At 39.4% G+C, this 19,039-nt stretch overlaps 1 protein-coding gene across 2 annotated transcripts in view; it reads left to right on the top strand.

The window, feature by feature from the left end:
• The first annotated feature begins 4,618 nt into the window (after window positions 1-4,618).
• renbp (renin binding protein) overlaps window positions 4,619-19,039 on the top strand; it is a 31,186-nt gene continuing 16,765 nt past the window's right edge. Inside the window, exons 1-5 of one of the 2 annotated variants that reach the window (XM_078170324.1) lie at window positions 4,633-4,760; window positions 10,589-11,030; window positions 11,417-11,521; window positions 11,689-11,764; window positions 11,864-11,939. In XM_078170324.1, coding sequence (XP_078026450.1) covers window positions 11,421-11,521; window positions 11,689-11,764; window positions 11,864-11,939 — 253 coding nt within the window. In that variant the 5' untranslated portion in view covers window positions 4,633-4,760; window positions 10,589-11,030; window positions 11,417-11,420. Of the gene's footprint in view, window positions 4,761-10,588; window positions 11,031-11,416; window positions 11,522-11,688; window positions 11,765-11,863; window positions 11,940-19,039 lie in introns of both variants that reach the window. The other variant, XM_033628270.2, reaches the window with a different exon arrangement.

Genomic DNA, 19,039 nt, shown 5'->3' with positions numbered 1-19,039 from the left:
TGTGTGTGTGTGCCTAGTGTTATATCAACACGTGTGGTTCTGGACATGAGCAGCTGCACATTTAACAGCCACACATCACCGACAGTCCGCTGAACAATGCAACGGATTGTGAATGAAATAAACTTAATTACAACATGACAGTCTTGCACGAAATATCATTAACGTTACTCTTTGTAGTCACGTAGGCATGTAAATTACAGCGTTTTATTGCAAAGAATGCATGTAACGGGTACACTTAAGCTGTTTCTCCGCCATCTCGTTCAAATGAGCCAGATGTAGGGGTCGGGTATTTATACGTCATGGCCTCAAGCTGAAAAAGACTTCCTGTTAGGAACCTCTCGTGTTTCCTTAATCATTGCACCTAACAGATCCCTCTTAAATCTAACGCTGACCCCTTACTGGCAGGAATAAGAGACATGAGACGGCCTTAAAGATGGCGGAGCTTGAACGACTTCCGGTTCAAGTAAGGAGTTAGGAGTTAGCAGTATAAAATAAGAGACTTGGGACGTACCCCAAACATCCTCTTTTGCCCGGACATGTCCACTTTTCACGTCCCGTCCGGGGTGTCCGGGGGGTTTTTATAAACTGATGATAATGTCATACATATCAATTTTAAATATATTAAAATGATAAGGCATCTTTGAGTAAGCTGTGAGTATCATTTAAGTAGGCTATGTCGTGGCCGGCTGAGTGTCCTCTTTTTTGGAAATCAAAATATGGTCACCCTAGCAGTATACAATTAAGAGACTTGAGATGCAGCCAATGACTTCCTCCTACTTTCCTGTGCTACTGAAAACTGTCGGGAAACTGTCCAACTTCACTGCGGCTCACCGCCTCCTGCTGCAGCTGCCTGATCTTGTGCACTTTCCAAGCGAGGCGCAGTTCATCCCGAATGAGCCTAACACCTGCATATTGTTAGCTCCGGATACGTTTTTTTTTAGTCTGGGGCCATAAATGGCCGTTTTGGTTTGGTAAGGAACCGGAACCAGGGCGAGTGAGACTGGATCCGGAATTCGATGGATGCGCCTTTCCAAATAAAAGCACCAAGCTAATAAAAATGCTGTGAAACTTTTTAATTTAAAGAATATAATTTACATGAAAAGCCCCAAGCCATTAAGTTAATCGATTTTCTTACACCCCTCATCACCCCAAATCGATGGTGCGCCAGAATTTAAAGTTTTACTTTGGTGAAGACTTTTACTTTGGTGAATTTGGTGAATTCCGCATCCGCTCTCTAGACCGGAACCAGGCTGCATCCCAAGTCTCTTAATTGTATACTGCTAACTCCTAACTCCTGACTTGAACCGGAAGTCGTTCAAGGTCTGTCATCTTTAAGGCCGTCTCATGTCTCTTATTCCTGCCAGTAAGGAGTTAGCGTTAGGCGTTAGGAGGGATCTTTTAGGTGTAATGATGAAGGAAACAGGAGAGGTTACGGCTTTGATCAGTGAATATAATGTGACTTGGGATGTACGCCAAACGCTGACTCCGTTATGCAGCAGATCCAGCTGTGCCGCCCATAGTTGCCGCAGTCATCAGAAAAGGATGTCGCTTTACATGACGCTTCAGAGTAAGGCCGTCTCATGTCTCAAATCAGCAATCCTCACTCCTCACTCCTAACTCCTTAAATGTTTTCCTAAGTGGGAGGGACTAAACAGTCAGATAAGGCGGCTAGATAAGGTGGTTAGCAGTAATTTTAAGAGACTTGGGATGCAGCCATAGAAACACTCAGAATAAGCTAACAAAATTCTTTACAGGTGATCTGTAATTTATGTTCATGGTTCAACCTCCAATTTACATGAATTCTCATGTAAATCAGCATCATATCAGTTTGCTGCTGCAGAGCAGACCTGTCCCCTCAACTACACAGGCTACATAAATTGTGTCTGACTGTTAGGTTAATGTTTTCAGAGGAAAGAAATACAAGACAACAGCTTTCATCAAAGATCAGTCACATATAGTCAGGGCTTCACATCTGTACAGATGTTATTTTAAGAATCCTCACATTGCACTTACTGCAGGTCTTTGTATTGCTAAAACCTTCAGTAATTAAAACAGTTCAATGCTAATATACAACAGACTGTGTATAGTTTATGATGAATGTATTTAGTTTGACTCCTAGACATCTCCATCAGTAACACATGTATTCTGTTGACAGAATAAACCTTCAAATCAGACAAATAACATCTAAATCCCTGACTTCCATCACAAAGGAAAGTTTATTTAATACATCTTGTTGTTGAGTCAACATTGAAACCAATCAGTGTGTTGCTTATTGTGTCAAAAATCATGGCAGTCTGTGCTTGATCATGGAATATCATTTGAAAATGGAAGTTTGATAGGTGAACACTGTTTATTTATTCATTAAATCTTGTTTTGGTGAACTTGGTCTGCTATATCATTAGGACTCATCGTGAGAATATGGACTGTAATAATTGTGTGAGAGCTGTAACTGGCTTTATTTCCAGACTTTGCTAATTTACACAGTCGAAATGTGCAGGTGGTGAAGATGTACGTAAGGTGACTGGAGAAGCGGACTGTGTGTGGTCGTACTGTCTCCATTGCTCTGTGTGCGTACAGTCATGTTCACTGCAGCAATTTTACATTCAAAATCTATATGAAAACTAAAGTCATGCTAGGTGGTATATATTGTCAGTATTAGAATATTCACATTTAGAGATATTTCACCAGGATTTGCAATAGTGAGATTTTTCATCCTCTGCAGTATGGAAATAATAGCCTATCATCATTTTGGAGCCTAAATAAGAAATCACATCCAAATTTCTCAGTTGAAAGTCAGTATTGCAAATCCCAGTGAAATATGGTCTACATGTAATCGTTCAATCAATGTCTTCAAAAGCTCAGTGAAAAAACATAAACTTTTAAACCAATTCTGAACGTCTTTTCACCATCAGCGATTTTTAAAGACCCTTTGAACCTCAAAACGCTCACTGTAATATACCTTTGGGTTTTGTAAGTGGTTCTGAATCCACCCCCCTTAAAGGGTAATTAACAATAATAATTCATAACAATAACACAGTTTTTGACAGACCGAATATGCAATTTGAAATAATATGTATCCCCCTTTAACTTTTACTGTAGGAACAGATACATCATCTTCACCCAGATTATTATGGATGAGAAGAATTTCACACTATAGACACCCACACTTCTCCTCCCTGTACATGTTTGTAATGCAAACTGTCTGAAATAAGTCTCCCTTTACAAGCATTAAAAAAAAAGCAGGCCTGGCATTCTGGTACAGTGGACTAGTCCATGCTGCCATCTGCTGGTGTGTCAACATCACAGTAGGAATGCATCTATTCTCTCTCCATCATTCACAATGTTTCCTCCCAAACACATACATCAACAGGACACCTCACACAAAATAATCAGTAACAACATATTTGTTCCACTTTGTTTAGTACACGCTGTCTAAAAACTGTTGAAATTACTTGGTGTTGCGTAGCCTGGCCTGGGCTTCCAAGGCTTTAGCCGCAGATGTTTTAAAATAGCCTTGAATCTAAATACGTAGGCTATATATATATATATATATATATATATATATATATATATATATATATATATATATATATATACTAACATCACCCAGATGTGCTGATCACTGGGCTGGGAGGAGGACAAAACTCAGAGGCTAGCTCCTTATCCCTGCTGCTCTCAGGCAGCCTTAGGATGCAAAAGCAGAGGGGGTTCTTGTATGTAGTTATATTAATGGAAACACACTGAGCATGATAACACACAGTACGACATGACCCAAATATACCAATCACTAGCACCCTTATATGATTTTGGATGATAGTGCATTACGTGACAATGTAAATGTAATCATATCACCCAAAATTCTGTTGGTGCCATTATTGCTGAAACATAATAAATTAGTATAAGACATTACTTTTGTACTACTACATTGCTCTACTACATTTTTAATGATAGCAGTTGTAAAGTATTCTGTTTCTAATCAATACTAAATATTAACAAATGCTAATATTTTCAACATCACAATTCATAATTGGATCTGGAAAGTATTTTTTAAAACGACTGCATGAATAAAGCACCAAATTAGAGCTTGTTTATTAAAAAAAAAAAAAAAAAATCCTGCGGGAGGTTCCCCATGGACCCCCGTATAGAAGCCCCCAATGCCCTCAATCCTAGAGACAGCCCAGCATATGGTCACACTTTTTGTATATGAATTGTTTTTACCCAGTCACATCATAGGCTGGTACTTTCTTGAGATCATGTGGTGGTGATGTGCGTTTAAAGAACACAGTTGTTTAATTCATTCATTCGTAATGCTTATTATTATGCTCCCACACCAAAAATTTAAGTATAAAGTTTTTCTCCTCTTTTAAAAATCTTCACTCAGTGACAGTTTGACTACCTCCTCTGTGTCAGGATGTGGACACAGTGTGTGTATGCTGTAAAATCTTTTCTGTTTTTTGCAGAGATAATTAAAAAGAACAGTGTTTAATGCTCTCTCTTGTTTCCAACATGATTGCACAATGTTGCCCCGGTCTCTGACCTCTGTCCGACAGCACCTTAAAAACCATAAAGTAATCTAGATTTTATGCCACAGGAGCAGATTCCAGTCTTTCGATCGCAGAGTGAGGGTACATTTACTCAAACCGCGCTGAGATCCGCTTTCCACTTCCTTTCCAGAGCCACTGTTGCCTCTGGTCATATGACAAGAGGGGAGAACGGCTGCAGGATAGTCTCTACAGTTTCTGCCTTAGTTGGAGTACAAGGTAAGTCTAATAAGTCCAGTTTTACCTGCAGGTTGTGTCCGTTCTGTCTTCTCACAGCTGATAAACCGAACACTAACAGTAGAGGCAGTACAGACTGTTGCAGCGAACTGACAGATGGATTGTCTGTCAAGCTTTGTAGCGACACCAGGGGAAAACAAGTCTTGGTCCGACTCGGATTTTAGTTAGAAAATATCGCTAGCTTGCTGTTGACTTTTGATGGGGGAAGATACCAAGTTGGGAAAAATAAGATGAAAAGTGCGCGTTTTGTGCGTCTATTCAAAATTAAAGGTGACATGTAATGCTAATTCTCAGATTTATGCTTTTGATTCGGGGCGCTACATGCTTACATGATGTGATGTGCAGGGGAAGCTTCTGTTTCCATTGGTGCAGCACATCTATTCACCCCAAGTCTTGTCTGTGTGTTGCCTGCTGTCTCTTTAAGACCCCCAGTCTACTCTGATTGGTCAGTGAACCCAAACCACAATGTTTTCACCTAAACTTCGCCAAAAAATGCCGTTCTGGCAGAAAGCCGTATAGACAGACCTCTCCCCACAACCATCTGCTCTGCTCACTGGTGTGATAAGCCCATATATCAGAATGACTGGATTTTTATGAAGTCAAGCCAAGTCAATTTTTAAAATATACGGAGCCCCTGAAGTCCTGAAACTCAATATTAACTTGTGCACCCACAATAAAAGTTAAAAGATAAAGGGTGATTTTTGAAAAAACAAAAATTGTGCACACAAGATAAAAGATAAAACGTGTTTTTTAAATCCTGTGCATACAAGTTATTATCAATGTGTGTGCACAAGATAAAAGTTAAAAGATAAAAGGTGATTTTTTTTAATCTTATAGGCATAATGTAAAAAACAAAACAAAAAAAAAACACAACATGCAAGTTTAGGAAAATAAATCTTACTTTTAGAATGGCTCAATAATGAGGTACAAAACAGGTACTGCTCAGAACTCTGTCTTGTTCATTTCTTTCTGCTTGGTGTGGCACTATAGGAGGAATTGTCTTTATTTCAGCTCATTCATTCACTCAGATGGCTGAATGAGCACCATGCTTACAGGTACACCAGTAGGAATCATATATAGCAGCCTGTGTTTTAGAGAATCAGCTGAGGTTATGATGAGGATGTTTCTTATAGCCATAATCTGGGTACACAGATAATACACTAATAAGTCTTGTAGGCAAAGCTACAAAACAAAACAAAAACAGGAGCCAGTTTTCATTCTTAACCCAGCTGATTACTATTTCTGAACCAGATTGGTAAAGTTGGACAGATATTCATAGATTCGAACTTCGCAGGTCAGTGACTCATAAACGAGATGTTGTGGCAGTACATACGACACTACTGTCTTACCTTGGTGAGGTAGACAACAAGCTACAACGTAAATTTCATCAAGCCATCTTTTGAGCTCGGCTTGTAACATTGATCTCTATGCACAGTCTGCGGAACGAGTGCGCAGGGACGTCTACAAAGTGCAGATAAAACAAAATTATTCAATAATGTCAATACTATGCAGTGTAGCGTCCCCACAATCACTTCACACATTAATGGTCTCCTGCTGATCATACTACAAAACTCAATTTGGAGAAATATGCTATTTCATAATTTTTCTAATTTTTTTTATTAGTAAAATGATTCAATAAATTCACTATTAGTGTAGTACCACTGCCTTCATTTCAACCACCAGGGAGTGCACCAATCCAATATTATGATTGGTTATCGGCCGCTATATCAACATTATAGCTGTATCGGGTATCTGTAAAAGCAGCTGATCCATAAGACCGATCCTTCCCCTTTAAATCTTTGCAACACGGGCTACGTCAACAAGAGTTGTGTGCCACATGCAGCGAGAGTTGATTAGAGAGTGGCAAACACAAGCAACATGGAGCGAACGAAAGGGTCTGCTATATGGAGTTATTTGGTTTCCCAATGGAGTATTGCACAATTAATCTTGTGTTCATGTGTAAACCCCCCTCTGGCACTGCAATAGACTGAAACAGCCTACTGAATCATACAGAAGAGGAGCTGCACATCAGAGGACTATGCTGTCCTCTGCTGGGTTAAAGAAGAAACACAAAGATGGACAGTGGGATAGATGAGTTTTTAGCTCAGACTGCAGGAAAGGATGTAAGAGAAAAGAAATAACACCATTGTCTGATGCAACTTGTCCTATTTTGTTATAACTGTTGTATTCTCGTTTTATAGAAAAAAATCAAACTGCAAAAATCAAACAGAATCTATCTTTAATAGGTAAACCTCAGAAATAAATCATTAACCAACTGGCACACACAGGAAGGAAGATTTCCTCTCCTTTTCTGCCTTTCTAGTGTACTTGTTTTAATTTGTTTTACTTTGTTTTAATATTTGGTTACTGTGTGTATGATTACTGTTTCTATGTTTGCCCAATTCAGTTTCAGATGCAACACTTGTATTTCTTTCTAAAAGATTGTATCCGAATTTACTTGAATCTAAATGCTGATGCATAAGTTATTGCTGCTGTTGCACAACTGTTTACTTTTGTAACAAATGAATGGTTCATTGCATTCATTTGTTTAATAGTTCATTGCATTCATTTGTTTAATCTTGTTATATTTTGTCTCAGGAAAGAAAGGAATAGTCACACCCGATGCCTTTAGTGTGTTTGTCTTGTTAAGGTTTGTAGCTTCTTAAATCAACAATGATATCAGATCGGTATTGGGTATCGACTGATACGTAAGGCCCCACCATCGGTATCGGAACTGAAAAAGTAGGATTGGTGCATCCATACTATGCACAACCGACTATGGAACGAGTGCGCAGGGACCATCTACAAAGTGCAACACCGAAAAGACATAAAACTAAATTATTCACTTATATCAATAATATGCAGTGTGGTGTCCCCCAAATCACTTCACACATTAATGGTCTCCTGCTGATCATACTACAACACTCAGTTTGGAAAAATATGCTTTTTCATAATTTTGCTAATTGTTTGAGTAAATTATTCAATAATGTCAATACTATGCAGTGTAGTGTCCCCAAGATCACTTCACAAAGTATTGAAACTACTGAATAATTTTCTCCAAAACAATTCAGCAAAATTATGACAAAGCATATTCCTCCAAATTGAGTGTTGTAGTATGATCAGCAGGAGACCATTAATGTGTGAAGTGATTTTGGGGGACACTACACTGCATAGCATTGAAACGATTGAATAATTTTCTCCAAAACAATTCAGCAAAATTATGAAAAAGCATTTTCCTTCAAATGAAGTGTTGTAGTATGATCAGCAGGAGATCATTAATGTGTGAATTGATTTTGTGGAGACTACACTGCATAGTATTGAATTTATAGCAAAATTCTCTGATAAAAAATTCAGCCAAATGATGAACAAGCATATTTATCCCAAGTGAGTATTGTAGTATGATCAGCAGGATAGCCTTAATGTGTGAAGTGATTTTGGGTAGACTACACTGCATAGTATTGAAACTATTGAATAATTTTCCTAATAAAAATTCAGCAAAATTATAACAAAGCGTATGCCTCAAAAGTGAGTGTTGTAGTATGATCAGCAGGACACCATTAATGTGTGAAGTGATTTTGGGGGACACTACACTGCATAGTATTGATATTATTGAATAATTTTCTCTAAAACAACTCAGCAAAATTATGACAAAACATATTCTTCCAAAGTGAGTGTCGTAGTATGATCAGCAGGAGACCCTTAATGAGTGAAGTGATTTTGGGTAGACTACACTGCATAGTATTGAAACTATTGAATAATTTTCCCTAATAAAAATTCAGCAAAATTATAACAAACCATATTCCTCAAAACTGAGTGTTGTTGTATGATCAGCAGGAGACCATTAATGCGTGAAGTGATTTTGGGGGACACTACACTGCAAAGTATCGAAACTATTGAATAATTTTCTCCAAAACAATTCAGCAAAATTGTAACAAAGCATATTCCTCCAAATGGAGTGTTGTAGTATGATCAGCAGGAGATCATTAATGTGTGAAGTGATTTGGGGTAGACTACACTACATAGTATTGAAGCCAGTGAATAATTTTCTCAAAAAAAAAAAAAAAAAAAATGGAAAAAGCATATTTCTGCAAACTGAGTGTTGTAGTTTTACCCACTAGAGACCCCCTGGTGGTTGAAATGAAGGCAGTGGTACTACACTAATAGTGAATTTATTGAATCATTTTATTAATAAAAAAAAAAAAAAATCAGAAAAATTATTGAGTGTTGTAGTATGATCAGCAGGAGACCATTAATGTGTGAAGTGACGTGGAGACGCTACACTGCATAGTGTTGACATTATTGAATAATTTTGTTTTATCTCTTTTCGGTGTTGCACTTTGTAGACGGTCCCTGCGCACTCGTTGTGCATAGAGATCAATGTTACAAGCCGAGCTCAAAAGACGGCTTGTTCTGATGAAATTTACGTTGTAGCTTGTTGTCTACCTCACCAAGGTAAGAACGTAGTGTCGTATGTACTGCCACGACATCTTGTTTACGAGTTACTGACCCGCAAAGTCTGAATCTGGGAATATCTGTCCAACTTTACCGAACTTCTTGAACCTTAATTTCAGCATACAGTTTCAGAGTATTGTGGTAGAATTTCAACTTAAATCTTTGGTGTGATACTTGTTACCTCATTGTTCTACCAGAAAACAGCTTAGGAAAACAGTGAGCTGTGTGAACTCATTCATTTGCATTTATCATTAACCAGAGCACCTTTGTTGTAAATAATATGCCAGTTTTACGAAAAGTCATAATTCATGTTCTGCAAAGTGTTAAAGGGTGGGTCCGTCTGTGTTCTTTTCTGTTTTTCAAATAGAAACTCCCACTGCCGTTTGCAAAAAGTGAGGGTTAGGTATGTAGGTCATAGTGCTGATGTCCTCCCCTCTCTCCCCCAACACATGCAGTTTTGCTGACAGCGTGTAAGCATGAAGAATGAGGAAAGTGTTTGTTCGGAAGATTTGAGCTGGAAGATGGTGCTATTTTATTATAATTAAAGCTTTAGTCAAACGTGAAAACACATTAAGGTTCAATATAATATAAGACTGCATTTGTAATGTATAAGCACATACACAAATTGATAGTCAGTGCAGTACCTACAACAGATGCAGTTGGCAATGTACTGCTGTGGACAGTAAATTTACTTATTTTTGTCAAAGGGGTCTGTTGACTGTTTCATTTTGAGCAGCAGCAAAATGTTTTTTTAGCCTTATAAAAAAGACCACCTAAGAATATGAAGGTAAGTTTAAGTTAATGTTATATTGACATTATTTTTATTTTTATTTTTTTTACCATTTTAGCTTGCCATCAGACAGCCTTTTCTGGCAGGAAACTGAAGCTGCTCTATGGCCTCTTCAAAGCCACCAGACTCCTGTGACAGAAACAGTAATTTTACATCACAGAGCACACAGGAGTTGCTGGTGTACCTGGTGCCTTAATCTTTTAGTTTGTTTGTGTTATTGTGTATTATCCGGGAATGAACATGGTGTCATGCAGAAACATTCATTAGGTCACTAACTGAGGCAAGGAGGCAGCACTAAGCAGGTTGATCACCCATAGTGATGGGCAGTCCGATTCTTTTTACAGTTCTGGTTCCTTCGAGTTGATTCATGTAAATGTATCAAACCTTTCAAACCTGCAAAATACGATGTCAGTTTCTCTGTGACACTCCGTACATGCATGTAGGATTGTATCAGTGTCTGCAGCTTGCAGAAAAAAAAATAGTCGATTTGTCGTACTTTCTGGGCAAGCAGAAAATGTCCTACCTTGAGAGAATGGTTAACTTGGTCTTTTATCTGGTCCATTCACAGGCAGTGACAGTGGTACCCTACAGTAGCCCCGAGTGGGAGGAGGGATTCATGAGCACGCGGATGTCAACAGGCTGACCTGGCATATATTGGACAATTAAAAGAATCATTCAAAAAGATTTGTTTGTACATTTTTGACCATCTCTGATCACCTGTGATCCCACCATTGGGGCATGCATGCGATTCGATCCCCGGCTTCTCCAGTTCACATGTCAAAGTATTGGGAGAGATACTGAACTCCAGATTGCTCCCGATGGCTGTTCATCTGTGTGTGCGAGCACGTGAATGGTTACTGAGTAGCAGGTGGCACCTTGTATGGTAGTCTCAGACCCTAATGTGTGAATATGTGTGAATGGGTGAATGTGACATGAAGCGTAAAAAGGGCTATGAGTGGTTGGAAGACAAGAAAGGTGCTATACAAGTGCAGTTAACTTAACATTTACCAGTAAGTTTTTCCTCAACTATAGACTATCACAACGTTGATTAAATTGACCTGCCTTAAAGAGCGAAGTACTATCAGCCTTAGAAAACTTCAATGCTTTATTGGCAACCGCTACTGTGTATTAGTCAGAATGGCCAATGCAGACAGCCATTTGCTTTGTTTTCACAGACATGGATGTAAACTGTAAGAGAAATGTAACTGGTGCATGGAGGCATAAAACCTTGGGGCAGTTATTCTAGTTTTTGTACTGGAGTGGTGACACCTTGTCTGTAAATAAAGGAAAAAAAAACATTAAAAGACAAAAAGTATTTTTTCAGGAGAAAGTAAACAAAGGAATGTCGTACATCTTATCATCTATCACAAACTGATTTTCATATTCCTTTTGAAAGGAAAATGTCTGTGGTGAAGCTTGAGGAATGTCGAGAGCAGATTCGGAAAGCACTGGACAATGCAGTGGACTTCTGGCTCAAATACTCTCATGACACTCTACACGGGTACTGTAGTTACACCTGAATGCTTTTGAATTGAAAATATTGTAGGTAATGGCTTTTTTAAATAATACTTCCAGCTTCCATGCCTGGCAGTTGTGTACATTTCTTTGCACTGTGCATGCAGTCTGTATTCCTGTGAAGAATGCTTGAACCTCTGCTTTGTGTTTCAGAGGCTTCTTCACTTGTATCGGGAGGAATGGGAAGGTTTATGATGAGATGAAGTATGTCTGGCTGCAGGGCAGACAGGTAGGTCTTTGTATTACTGGTAGTGTAAAACAAGTAATCCACTTTATGAAATGTGTTCATTAGATGTTATGTGAATGTTTTGGCTTGCTTCTTTCACAGGTGTGGATGTATTGTCGCCTGTACCGAACCATGGATCGCTTCTGCAAGCCTGAAATCCTTGAAGCAGCAAAAGCTGGTGTGTGTGAATGTAAAGCTTGATTCAACCAGTTAGGCCTGTTATTATTATCACTACTGAAGTGTCGAGAGAGGATTTTTTTTTTTTTAATCTCTCTCAGGCTGCATCACTTTTGGACTTTTGGTTATAGTGCATAGGTTCACAACATGTGCACTTTGGGAGATCTGAGTCAATTGAACAGCTGTCTGTGGAGATTGCATTTTACTGAGTGTACAACAGAATAAGACTAGCACATGACTAGACTCACAAGTCAGTCTTTAGACGATTTGCTTAACTAAAGACTGATGACTTTCTCCCTGATTTTGTGTTTAGATGGGCGGATACGAGTTTAAAAAAACTCCCTATGTTGCAGAACCAATAGTAAATCTGTAGGGCGGTCCTTCGGTGGCTCGCTGAACTCTTGTGCTTGTAAACATAGTCCCACTAGAAACACGTGTAGCGGTACAAAATGGCTCAGCCGCGCTCGCAGAAAAAGCCGTCAAAGTTAGTGGATGTTTGTCGCGTTTGCTGTGACACATTCTCACCAACTAAAAGAAACAAACATAATCTTTTACAAGGCCATGACTCATCCGTCCGGCTGGACTATAGAGGGAATCGCCTTGTTGTTTACAAATACTTCCGGGTAGAAAACCAGCAGAGCTCTGAGCTATATATATAGCCTATAAGTTATATCACATTTTTCACGTCACTATATCACCGTTTAGATTAATCCGATGTTTGTAAAGTTTATAAACACAATGACTGAACAAACATTACTATTTCTGTGTGCACGTTTAGCTGGGCTAACCGTTAGCGGTGTCTGTAAAAGGTAATGACTCATTAAACGGTCTGTGAAAAAAAAAAATCTTTTCCGGCGGATATCTTAGTTACAACATGATTGAGCTAGCAAAGCAGTTTTGTGTTGCTATGTGTGGTATTTATTCAGTTTTGGGAAATCACGATGTCTAGAAAGCATCAGTGGCTGCAGCTGACAGGGACAGCTAACAGCAGCAGCAAAGCTAACATCAGGACGTCATCTGTTAAAAGCCTCCTGTTGTCGGATACGACATGAAACTACTCCAGTTAGCTCAGTCATGTTGTAACTAAGACATCCGCTGGAAAAAATATTTTCTTTACGGATGAGCACACGTTTGATAAAACGGAGTTAAATCTCTCAGCATCCATTTTCAAGCTCTCTGTGTGTTTGTTTCCTTGCGGATGAGAAAAGGGGGAGCGCACATTTCCGAGAAGGCGTGTCCTTTTCAAAAATGCAAGAGGCGTTGCTTTGTTGCCGCCATTTTCGCCGGTGTGTTAAACACACTTTAGAAAGGAGTGTCCCCAGACTATCAGAAGGTGGAGATCTCTGATTGTCTGGTGGCGAGACTAGCACATGACTGGACCGTGTATGTATGAAATGCAATAGGAAATGTCCAAAATTTACTTCTTGACTTTTTTTTATGTTTTTTTGTTTCATATATACATTTATTTCAACACGTCATTGAGGTATTACATTGAATACAATCCACACGTGTCTGTGTGAGCGTGACACAGACAACACAGGAACAGCAGAGCTATGCTCCCCTAAATGACACCAAAATGCAGTAGACCCCCTGAACATACTTTTTTATTACATGACTATCTTGGTACAAACATTTACCCACCAGTGTGACGGAAAGCCTTACAAGACGGAAAATCTACCCATATTTGGCGCTTGGTGGGTGTTGATTTCAGACCCTGGCTGGAGGGCTTTTAATATAAACAAGGACTTTTAATTTGAAACAGGAAGTGGTGGCATTCACTCAGTCACAGACCTTTGCTCTTATTGTGCTGGCCCCGCTGTTGCGGGTCAGCAAAAAAATTCATGTAAATACATCTTAAAATGCAGAACAAAACACAAAACAGCTATATAGCCACGTTTCTCTGCAGCTGTTCCCTCTGAGCAACTCATTTTATGCTGGAATGGTCCAGTGTGCAGGATTTAGCAGCGAGGTTTCACAACTGAGAGCCAGTGTTTGGTTTACCTCCTCAGGTCTATGGTAGAACAACATGGTGGACTCCGTGGGAGGAGCTGCTCGTATATGTACATATACACGGCTCAATTTATGGTAACAAAAACACAACTATTCCTATTTTCATGTGATTATATGCTAATGAAAATATAGTGTTAAATATTATATAGCATTTCTGTCATTAGATGCCCTTAGATTCTACACACTGGACCTTTAACACAGCCCTCCCCTCTTCAACTCAGGTCTGTAATGTAAGTCCCTGCGTGACTGGTGGCACAGCCATTGGCCACTATCAGAGCGTGCAATAAATTAGGAGCAAATGAATGGGAGTCATAAACACAACAGCTGTATGTATACACCCCATGAGGACGTAATAGAGACATATAATGGCAGTCAATAAACACCCCACTGGTAGGACTATCATTTTGAAAGAGTAATGGCCACTAGGGTAAAGCCAGCACTGATGTCAATACTCAACTCCGACTAATAGCCTAATGTAACTTCACTCACTCACTCACTCACTCACAGAAAGACTGTGGCATTTCTAGGGCTGACCTCACCTGGTGCAGTCCAGGGGGGGTTGGGACGCTAAAGCAACCAATTGAAATTGCAAACTTTGAATGGGCATATCTCATGCCTCATATGTCGTAGAGACATGAAACTTTGCACAGAGATGCCTCTCCTCATGAGGAACAAGTTTGCCTCAAGAAACCATAACTTCTGGTTATATAGATTTTCCGCCATTTTGAATTTTTTGAAAAACACTTCAAATCGATCTCTTCCTAGGAAGTTTGACTGATCTGCATGAAAGTTGGAGAACATAATCTAGGGACCAATATCTAAAGTTCCCTCTTGGCAAAAGTTGGAAAACTTACTAAAACTGAGCTTCTATAAGGCAATGAATATTGCGGAGGGCGTGGCTCATGACATAAAGGTGTATAACATCTCAAGGGTTTCACCAATCACCACGCAACTTTGTAGGCATATGACCACACATAATCTGAGGGGACCCCTCCATTATTGACCCCATCAAACAAAATGGGGGTGCTAGAGAGCTAATTTCTTATCTAGGCCTAACTGCCATATTGATTTTTACTAAACTTGGTAGATATGTAGAACAGGACGCCTCAAGGTGACTGGAGAAATTTAACTCTAATTGGCAACTGGGTGGCTATAACAACAGAAAAATGCTTAAAAAATGGCTAAAATGCGACTGATCACTGTGGCTCCCCCTGTGGCCGAATGTTTGTTTGTTTTTTTTTTCTGATTTTTGGTATGACTAAGTCATGGCATGGTATGCTGTACATAATCACGGAAACTGTCAGTGTGTCATTCTGTCAGTCAGTCAGTCATTCTACCAGTGCGCCCCACGTTTAAGTCAATAAAACATATAACTATCCCACTACTGGCAATGGTACTACTGTACTTTCAATAAAGCAGTCGTACTATCAAATTCATAAAAACTCTGTCTGAATACATTGCTCTTTTTAGTGGGTTCAGTTGACTATTTTATCTGCAATTTCCTATGACCTGTATCCCAAACACACACCATGTCAAACTGTACGTGGGCAACTGTGCACTCAATGGGTATGGACTAGTTATTTTTTTTTTTTTGGTTTGTTTGTTTGTTTTTTTGTTTTTACAAACTACCAGTCATCATAATCCATCCCATGGAAACATTTGTAAATAAAAATATGTATTTAAGAAATATCTAAAGTTTGGCCAAACACAGATTGTAAATTAGAGACAAATCAGTTGCTCTCAGTTTATTCAGATTTACAGACCCCAATATATTTTCACCTTAAAAGCATAGGTGTTCAGGTGTAGTTGACATTAACATTTGTTTAATGTGACCCCAGAGTTTTACTCATCCACAGGTTAATCTTTGCAAAAGATGGTACAGGGCAGTGTCCTTTTGTAGACTTAGGTGATTAATAACAGTCATGGTAGTGTTTGCTCTGTACTTATTGCTAATCATTATCAAGACACGACAAAGTGCACATGTCACCACTGTTGTGTCGAAATCTTGGATCTGCAAAATATTATCTTTAAAGGAACTAAGAAAAACAGCCATGCTTTTAGCCCAAGCGCAGTTTATTTGTGACGCTAGCTACGAGACTTTTAAAGGGTTTTACAGTACAATGGTACTTTTAAATGAAGTCAAAACATGAACTTTATTTGCAGTCCAGTCAATCTGTGATTTGACCAAGGAAAAACTGCAATACTAATCATTGAAGGTTTTATGTGATCCTTGGAGACACCCAAATAACATATTAAAAGTATACCAAAATATACTTAGTGGAACAAGGTAAATTCAGGGGTCAAAATTTAGGGCCTTAGTATCACAGCATCACACTAACAAGTGGTTATCTCTGCTTCTGAACATGCCATTTACATGTAATTTATGTCTATATATTGGTTTTTAAGGATGTTCTTTCACATACAACTATCAGATATGACCTGTTCTGAATGTATATGTGCACTTTGGGAGTAACCTTTCATCAAAATGACCTTTTTTGAATCCTAAGTAGGGCTGGACAATATAGCAAAAATTATTAGCATAATATTTGGTGATAATGGTGCTAGTTTAAACAATATATTGATAACTACTGAAGCCTGAAGAAACCAGGGGGTTCATTCGGTAAATTATAGAATATACTTTATTTAACATAAAAGATAATAACATAAACATTAATTGTGCAAACAAAGCTGCATTTAAAACATATTTGAGATGAAATAATATACTGAATATCATCTACATATAAACATTTAACTTTCCAACAAGCTTTAACTGCCTTAACAAAGCAATACAAGTTAGTGTGCCTTGTAACATGAAAAGAATGGTGTAGTTATGGTATGGTACGTTTTCAGGTGATGTAACTGGCAGACATTTTCAGAATTTATAGAATCTTAGTTACATCTGTATCTCTCAATTTCAAGTCAATTAAACCATTCACTATCTCGGAATTTTCTCCACATACAAATATGTCTTAGCAATGTTTTCCATGAAAACTAAAGCCCTTTTTAAATAGGAATTGTGCAAATTTGCAGGAAAGCCCAATCAGTCTTCTTTCAGCATTGGCAGTATAAAAACAAAATCAGGGAGTGCAGTTGCATAATTTGGCTCGTCCTTCACCGTCCCCGTCATTTGACGGTTAATGGCCTCTTCATTTGCGAGGACAAGGAGGGCGCACAATTCTTTGTCTCCCCAGTTGCTCATCTTTACTGTAGTGTCTTTCAGGTTTGCGTTTCCCTCTTGCTACTAGTACTAGCTGCTTATTCCTACTATCAGCTGTTTCCTGTTTATCCACCGCCAGTGGGTCGCACGTGCGGCGTCATCAACAGCTCCTCCCACAAGTTTTCAACAGCCCCTCCCGTGGCGGAAGGGCACATTCTTTTAAAACCAAAAAGGTTCCGCCAATAATACCCTATGAGACGGAAAATTGGGTACCTCGGATCAACTCGCCAATCCTTGCCAGCAAAACGGCCCAACATTCGCCAAAAATCTGACAGTGTAAAGGGGCTTAAGATGCATTTCAGCACACAAAACAAAACCTTAAATGAGGGTAAGCTTGAAACATGCCCTGACTGTAGACCTACATATTATCGTCACTCTATGTCCTCATCCAAATGTGCTGACATATTCACACACACACCTCTGCACTCTGTGCAGGCTTGGGAGCAATCATGTCCTTGACAATGGTATTTGCAAGGCATAGTGCCGCAACCTAACTTACAGCTACACCGCACCAGCTCCAACAAGGATTGAAGAGCAGGGTCTTGGTCAGAATGGATAGGGATGAGGCATGAGTCTTGGATCCTCTAGCCCCATTCCGCTGGTGGTAACAAGTCTCCCATCCACTCCTGAACCTGATGATACACTCTGAAGCTATGACACTTGGCAGAGGGAGTTGTTGGTAGCAAGTTGCAAGGGTGCATAGCTGTTTTGCCATCAGTCATCCTAGCATAGAAGCGTTTCAGCCAGAGGTCATTGAGAGAATCCATTTCTCCGCCTTTGTAGATAAGCAACATTGCCCTTTCCCCTGCAGCAGCAATTTCATCCTTGGTAGCAGATTGTTTTTGAAAAATGCTGGCCTGTTCTCTGAATGAGTCACTTTGTTGAACCAGACGCAAAGAGACCCTTTTTCCAACTCCAAACATGACATCTTAGGCTCAGACATGAAGTACACCTTGCCTTGCTGATAGAGGTGTAGCAGAAGAATGAGGAGGTCAGTGTCAACTCCAACAAGGGCGGTTGTTTGCTTCAATGCTGCTGTCACTGCTGTTTGATCTATTAGCACATCTGGGTCTCCCTGAACATTCAGCGTCTAACTCTGCAAATTTTAGTCCCTCCCCAACAGGTTTATGAAACATTGTTTGTTTTCATTGTTTGACAGAAATTCTTGCTTTTCCAACCTCAGCATCACGGTTGACGTGAATGAAACCTTTCATCTAGTCTTCCTATTCCTTCTTTTATGGGCACCATCCTTAGTAGATGGCTGGCCGCTGTACCCATCAAACACAATCACCACTGACTGCCCATAATGTTTAAGAATGTAACCAATGTAAGTTTCCACTGTCTTCCCTATCTCCCAGGGTATTCGGTGGAGTAGGGCCCGGTGATCAAAGACGTATAGGATGTCTCTTTCTGGTGCATCATCATGTGGCACAGCGTTCCCAATTGCTTTTGCAATTTGGAGTTTGTTTGCTGGGAGAAGCAGTGTTTTTGTTTCCAAAAGGGCAGATGGATACCCGCAGAGTTCGTACTCGAAGGCTTCAGCTAACTTATCTGCAGTTTGAACTCTTGCCTGCATACCTGTTATGCACCCCGCAAAACAAACAGCGCTCTTTGTATGAAAATGAGGGGCAAGACGATGTCCGCTTACAACTGACTACCCCTGCTTGGATACCTTGCTGCCGTTTCTTCAATTCAAACAAAGAGTCAGAGCCAAAGAGTTTCTAATGCAGCTGTCAGTCATGTCAATTGCTGCTCAAACTGTGGTTAAACTGTCAAACTAGACAGCACTGATAAAATACGAATCAGTAATCTGTAACTGCATTGCATATTTCTCTCCTTATATGTCTTCAGTTTGGGTGTACTGTTTAAGCCAT

Source organism: Epinephelus lanceolatus, chromosome 8 (genome assembly GCF_041903045.1).
Source record: "Epinephelus lanceolatus isolate andai-2023 chromosome 8, ASM4190304v1, whole genome shotgun sequence".
NCBI classification, from domain to species: Eukaryota; Metazoa; Chordata; class Actinopteri; order Perciformes; family Serranidae; genus Epinephelus; species Epinephelus lanceolatus.
The sequence above is the reverse complement of the archived record's forward strand: the minus strand, read 5'-3'. Positions and strand labels throughout refer to the sequence as shown.